The sequence below is a fragment of the Agrilus planipennis genome, unplaced genomic scaffold, assembly GCF_000699045.2.
Source record: "Agrilus planipennis isolate EAB-ADULT unplaced genomic scaffold, Apla_2.0 scaffold365, whole genome shotgun sequence".
NCBI classification, from domain to species: domain Eukaryota; kingdom Metazoa; phylum Arthropoda; class Insecta; order Coleoptera; family Buprestidae; genus Agrilus; species Agrilus planipennis.
The window spans coordinates 79,432-87,093 of NW_020439243.1; the positions used below are offsets into that span (position 1 = coordinate 79,432).

At 33.3% G+C, this 7,662-nt stretch overlaps 1 protein-coding gene across 2 annotated transcripts in view; it reads right to left on the bottom strand.

Moving 5' to 3' along the window:
* Positions 1-793: 793 nt before the first annotated feature.
* The window catches only part of LOC108742555 (protein spire), a 10,092-nt gene continuing 3,223 nt past the window's right edge, over positions 794-7,662 (bottom strand). For both annotated transcript variants that reach the window (XM_018477808.1, XM_018477809.1), the window contains exon 3: positions 794-2,396. In XM_018477808.1, coding sequence (XP_018333310.1) covers positions 1,200-2,396 — 1,197 coding nt within the window. In that variant the 3' untranslated portion in view covers positions 794-1,199. The remainder of the gene's footprint in view (positions 2,397-7,662) is intronic.

Here is a 7,662-nt window from a genome sequence, read left to right on the forward strand (position 1 = left end):
TGTCTGTAAAGTCGGTTTACCGACGATAGTTGAACGTGACAACGTCATAAGAAAATACTGATGGAATGGTTTTATTTTTCAAAAGAAAATTTTAATTTTATTTGTTTGATAGATATTTTGTATGGATATAGAGAAGGAGGTAAATGGAAATGTATTATTGTATAGCAGCTGTCCACGCGGACGCATCGCTCACTCAAGTAGGAGAGAGACAGATGTCGAACGCTGCCGAACGCGGAGGCCGATTGTGCCTCTTTGTCGATCGTTCCGCGCTCTTGCTTGCACTTCAAGCCTTATATGGAACGCCTCAGAACGAGGTAACGCCTCATGAGTCATGTTTTTTCGTGCGTGCAGCCGGCTCCATCGAATTATAAGACGTTGTCACGTCAAAAAATAATGCAAAACAAAATGAACTTAAATAAAAAGAACGTATGTCGCCTAATAAAGCACATGTCGCACTGCTACTAGTTTATTTAACTTAATACCACTATTTTTAATTAATCACTCATTCACTACTATATAGTAACAGAATTGTTCACTTCCGACCTTACACCAGCTATTTATAGAAGCTGGATTTGTTCTTTGGAGATTGGTCTTCTTTGTTTTTATCGCAATTTAGGAAACCCACTACAGGCCTCTTGACACATTTAATTGTACCATCTTAAGGTACACACAAGTAACAGAATAATCAGACCTATGTAAAGTGAAAATTTTCCCTTTTGATACTTTTTCGGCAAATCAGGGCTTATTATTTGAATTGTCAATATTACCTTATCATACATCAATAAAAAGAAAGAACATTGCAATAATTTATTGTACATTATGCTGTTCAAAACAAAATTGAATCACATCTGTAAAATGATACTTATATTTTGGTGAAACATCAAAAACGGTAAATGTAATTAAATGTCATATTGTAGTGCTTGTTTGTGTATGAGTATTACTTTTGAGCAAGTGCAGTTAATACCAACTGTAGAATTATAATTTTGTTACTTAAATTTACTTTTTCAACAATGTGCGAAACAATCACGCTATAGTTATATTCTTAAAATTTGCTAGATTTACATTTATATATGCTATAAATATTTATTTATAGAATTAAAAAAATAAAATGACCTTAAGAACACATTTACATACATATACACATCTACATGAAGAATTTAACCACTGGTTAGATTTGAACTCACTAGACAAAAAATATTTTAAAAAACCGGAGATAAATTTAAAGACAAGTTCTGCAAGGTACGATCCCTAACAGCTGCCATATTTACCTTGGCCGTTTCTGCTACTTTCTGTATCATCATTCTACAATCATGACATACAGGAGCAGAAGGGTGAGAAGATGATCGTAATCTAGAACTTGACCTCGAATCAGACATTTCATCATCATCTGCTGCTATTAGCATACTGGGACTTAAAAGTACTACAGGAACAGTATCAAAATGCTCCATCGGAATGTACATGTTACTGAAACATCTGGTACATACTGTTCGGCGACACAGTGTGCATCTATGACCTCTAGGACCAAAAATACTAAATCTTGTTTTAAGGCAAAGGAAACAAACTTTCCTGCTTTCCACATCTGATTTTACCCTACTTTCATTAGGCAAAGCATCTAGTTCAGCTTTTGTTAAGACTTGCCTGATGTGAACTATTTCTTGTAATGTTAGAGACAGCCTGTCCTCTAATGTAAGACTTTCTTGCAATCTTTTAGTGGCTTCAGGGGTCATATCAGTGCTGTCATAAGATTGTCGAGAACCTGGTCGTGATTGTGGAACTGACTGACTACCACTATTATTAGGAAATTTTAATGTGTCGAATCTTTTCAACGGATATTTATAATCACGTATTTTAGAAATCCCACCAGTTGCCAAATCGTATGGTTCAAGTTCTGCAATTTGATATGGTTGATGACAGTCTTCTAAAGCCCACAGGCCTGGAGCTCCTTCTATTGCTTCATCACTTCCTTCATTTTCATCAACATCATCATAATCATCTAATAACTGGGAAAAGTCTACTTTTATTATTTTACGCATGTTAGGATTGGGAGAAGTTTTAGAAGTTATCATCCCCTCTACAGGACGTAACTGACGACCTTTCCTAATGGAACTTAATAATTGTTCCCTTGGTGTTAAAGTAGGTCTAGGAGGTGGAGCTAATTTGCGTTCTGAGACTTTTTTTAAGGGTGGTCGAGAGCGAATAAATTCTAATATGATTGCATGTGCATCTTTAGTTACTTTGTAAGGTACATCGCCTTTTACCATTATTTTGCGTAGATTGTATCGGCACGATCGAATATCCTTCATGAGAATTTCATAAGGAGTCAGCTCATACTCTATTGGGGCTTTAGAATAATGAACCTTTTTTAATTTTACGCCAGTTCGAAGTTCTGCCATTACCTAAAATTGATTATTTATTTCATATTCAACTGTTTCTTTACTGAACAACGTATTAAAACAAACATTAAAAAGGAATCCTAAGAATCAGTACTTTCATTAATAAGTGTGTAAAAAAACAAAAAATAAAGATATAATTTTACCAAAAATGAACAATACGATATTGATTAGTAAAAGACTAATTATGTGGTTACTAAGGCTCTTAATTGCATTCTCCTGCATTTTAAATAATGTAAATTTAAATTTAAGAAATGGTCTTCAGAGCATGTAGATATAAATAACATGATAACCCGCAGAAATCGAAAAATCGTCGGTCATAATTTGCCTTTTTGTTTAGTCATTTTTTTTTATATTTGAAATAAAAAATTGTCTTATCATCTTAAAATATATTCCGGAGAGTGCTTTGCTCGGAATAACCATAAATCCTGCATTCTATTGTGAAAATTTCCCCCGGAGAGAACGGCAACTTCCCACAGCCAATTCCCGAAGTATAAACGAAACTGTACCTCCTTCCGAGGACGTTCTTGTGAATCATCAAAAAATCACTCCTTTCGCGAATAAGTTGGAAATTCCATTGCAGAAAATATTCCAACTCCACAACTACGTAATTCATTAGGGGCGAACGACAAATTCCCGCAAGTAATTCGCGCGCGATAAATGAAATATTACCCCCTTTCAGGAGTATTTTACTACAAAATCCCAACAAATCACTTATTTTGCAAACAAATTGGTAAATTCGACAACCTATTTACCATGTATAAATGTTCCCGATGTCACATCACAGTTATTATTTTGAGTAATACATTCCAACATTATATTTTTGGTAATTTTCGCAAAACACTTTATAGATTTAACATGAAATGGAGTTAATTATGAAAATGCAGATTAATACCAACTATTTAAAAAAAAAAAAATTNAACGTCCTTATACTTGAGAAGTTAACAAGTTTCAACTCTGTCTAGAGTCGCTCGTGTGCATATGATACAAGAATTGTAAATTTCAACAAAATAGTTAATTTCAATTCAAAATGTGTTAATTTACTTAGAAACAAACGTAAAATTAAGCATGTGCATTTGCAAAGATTTCACATAGCTTACTTTCATTTACATACATAACACAGGTATTACACGAATATTGACTTTGATAAGAGGGTATGAAATTTAGATAGATTTATGTATTGGACGGAAAAACAATATACGGCCTGAAAAAAGTTTGCTTTTGTATCCGGGGCACAGTTGATTGATATTTTGGAAAATCTATGGTTTAAATTTTTATTTATCGATAAATTGAAACAAATATATTTATATATAAGTTTTTATGAACTTTTACTATGATATTAAATTACGAAATAGAGGAAAAAAGTTTAAAAGTGAACTCTATTACTTTGTCTTTCATATTTATAACTATTTTCTCTCACTAAAACCCAAATGTAGTCCCCCATCATATTTTCGTTGTATTGACCTTAATAACATTGTTTGAAAGCCATAATATCTTGATAAAAACGTTGTCCTTGTTCTTTTGGATACACCCCCACGTTGTTTTTAAAATTATCTAAATGAGCATGCAGCATACCTATGTACATTTAGAGACATTCTGCAACCCACAGTTTTAAAGTCTTCTATCAATTTATCAACTAGCTCTCGGTAATTTTCAACTTTGTTATTCCCTAAAAATCCAGAAACTACTCCTTTAAAACTATTCCAACTTTTTGTTGAGCACTTTTTAATTTATAAATCAACAAAAATTTCAGCTTTAACCTTTGCTTCTGACAATTTTGGGAAAAATTTGTTTAAAACCGTAAAAACTTCAGATCATTTACAGGCCTGACGCTGGAAGCTGGCGGAAATTGTAAAATGGCGTGGATGAGCGGTGGCAAAAGTAGGCAGTTTTAGATATAATGATTGCAGCCCTCTTTCTTCAGTATTCCTATCATCGGCGTGGATTAAATATTTAAAATAAATATCTGAAAGCTTATTTGTGTATCGGTTCCGAGTGACTTACCCATATAGGTCATAAATGGGCATGTACCTGCGCGACCGTTCACCGGCTTCCTTCGTCCGGCCTTTATCTAATTGTTTTACGAATTGTTTCATAAGTCCTAACTTCAGGTTCAGCAATTGGCTCACATTTTACGTTTTGTTTCCCAACAAGAAATTCAGTTCTTAGTGAACATCCGCTCTACTGTCCCACAAATAGAGATAACACGGATATTTTGGATATCCACCCTGTAGTCCCATTAAAAATCCTACCATCTTAAAATCTCCAATGAACTGCCACTTATGCTCTTGATACTTGAAAGTTTCGAGTAAATTTTTGACACTTTCATAGTTTTCTTTCAAATGTACAGAATGACCGACTGGAAAAGATGGAAATTTATTTTCGTTATGTAATAAACTGCTTTCAGGCTACTCGTCGAGCTGTTAATAAATAAACGACACTCACTGGGAACACAGGGCATTCCAATTCCTTGAAAAAAAAACTCTTGCGTTGTTAAAATAGTACCTCTTTACTTTTTCGAGGTATTTTTAAATATACCAGAACTATTTAATGCTCTTTTCATAGATGATAACTCAAAAAAAGTACTATTACCGTAACTAACACAAAAGCAAACTTTATATGAATATGGGTATTTTTCCTTTATTTTGGAACATAATGCATAGAAAAATCATAAAATAAATTTTAGGACAAAGACAAAATTCTTTTTTTTGTAGAGTTGTTATTGATGCTGCATGTAAGCAACAAGCTATAGTCCTATTTCCATTAACACAATCGCAGGTGTAACTTTTTATACCCTTATAGTTGTTCGTATTCAACAAAACATTGATGTCCTTCTATTGATTAGTCGAGAACGAACTTTCATCCTTATTATATTAGCATTTTCCTTTAAGTACTCAATATTAATATTGTTGTCACCATCCAGCAGCTCAACGAAGTAACATACCGCTTGGAAAATTAAAGATATTAACATTTTATGAAAAATGCTGTTTTTATTTTAATCAGCTAGAATACAATATGTGCCTGCTTAAGAAGAATTTTTATTTTTTAAATATGTTCTACCCGTCACAGGTCTATGTAATTGTTACATATTACAATTGGATACCTACTGATTATACGTGTTTTTTTTTGTCGGTGTACCTCAAGAAATTGCCACTAAAAACCACCCCAATTTTTTCAATATTTTTTGCAGCCTTAGTTATTTGGAAAACTATAAAAAAAAAACACTGCTTTCATTAAATTAAGCAGCTTTTAATGAACAGTCGCTACGTCTTAATGTATATTTATTTATGTATACGAGAAATTCGACTATTTTAGAAAATTTAGGTCAAACAACGGAGTGTACAAAATTGTAGTGCGGTAGGGAAATTATTTGCGAAATAAGTGATCTTGTGGCGATACTTGATTTATCGTGCATAAATTATCCGTGGGAATTAGTTGTTGAGTTGTGGAATATACTAACCCGACTTATTCGCGAAAGAAATTATTTTTTAACTATTAGCATCACAAGCACCCCCGGAAGCATATCCGTATCGGACGTAGCGTACCGCAGATTTGCAAATGCCGAAGTCAATCGCGTATCGAACGACCATGGTCGCATAAGTTTGTGCGATATCAGTCGTCCGATATGCTTTACACTTCGACATTAATGCATAAAAAATACATGACAGCATTCTACACAGTAACCTTATGATACCAAATATATCCGTCAAAAAAAAAAATTAGTAGAAAGAAACAAATTTAGAATATAAATACGTCGACTGTGGAACGAACCCTAGACAAAGGCGTGCCAGCTGACTAAATATTAACCTCCACGCTCCTTACTGTATTGAACTCACAAATAAGATTTCGTATGTTCCTTTACAGCTCCCCAATCGGCTCAATTGCGATACGCTACGTTCGATACGAATATGCACCCCAGAAGTGGGTAGATAACGCATGGCGAAATCAGTCTCGACTGAATTACCTGCATTCCCATTCTGTGACAGCAAACTGCTGTTGATACTAGAAATTATTATTTTAATAACAAACGCCTTAGAAGTTCCTTTAATTTTATATCAAGTTAGAAAAACACACAGTATTTTCTAAAAATAATAAGACAATTTTTTTTATTCAACGTTAATTAAAGACAAAATAATAGCAAATTATCAAATGGACGATTTTCGATACGACCAAATTGTTTTGCTTTATGAACATCTTTTTTTTGTGGAGTTAATAATTATTTAAATTATTAAAAAGCACTGTAGTAGTTAGAGCCCAATTACATATCGGGATATAATTATTGTAAAAAAATTACAGGTCAATCACATTAAAGTGGGTGTGAACCAAAAAAAAAAAACTCAAACAAAAAAAAAAAAAAAAAAACTAATAATAACAATTAAAATCGCACCCTACTATTCAAATTAATAACGGAGATGCGACCCTCTTAAGACAGTGTGTCTTAATGCTTGACGTCACAGGAGCTTACATGCCCCGAGAAACAGTAAAGATGCACTGAATTCAAAGCGTGCTTAGTGCAAAATAAAACTACGCGCCCGTTTGTTTCGCCGATCTTAAAGGTTGTTTACCATCAAGTCTTATAATTTTTTGTGATTTTTCTAATAAAATGGTGGATTGTTGTTATGAGTTGTAATAACAGTTGTAAAAATTTGTCTGCAACAATGCATAAATTTCCTAAAACAAAAAAAACCGCAATCATAATTCAAAAGACGAAGTTTTTGTATGTCAACTGTCACTATAATTTGTTTGAGATTGTTTTGTTTTTTTTTCGGCACTAATACTTTTACATTGCATAATTAAAATATGTGTAACTGTGCTGGAATAATTATTTATGTATAACAATTTAAAGAGTGCATTATTTCACTTTGTGTGTTCGCAGAATGATTTTCTTACTCTATTTGATTGAGCTCACTTTTAAGCCTATAGTGTATTCAAAACCAAGTCACCAACATAAACAAATGCACAGCACGTGATCACCTCGCACCCTCATAGACATAGTACGTACATAGTAGCCCAGCCGTTAATTCAAAAGAGGGTGGTCACTTGAGTAAAACCCCACAAAAAATTTGCGGCGGTCTCACCCCCATAAAAAGTTATGGGGGTTGAAAGTTGATTATTTTGATAATTTTGATACACTATAATTCAAACAAATTTCAATAAAATAATTATTTTCATGCGGGTGGAGGTGGGGGAGCAAAAGAGGGTGGTTGAACTTGAACTTGAACAAAACCCGATAACAACCTAACCTATTGATAAAGATATTTAAATAATGTTT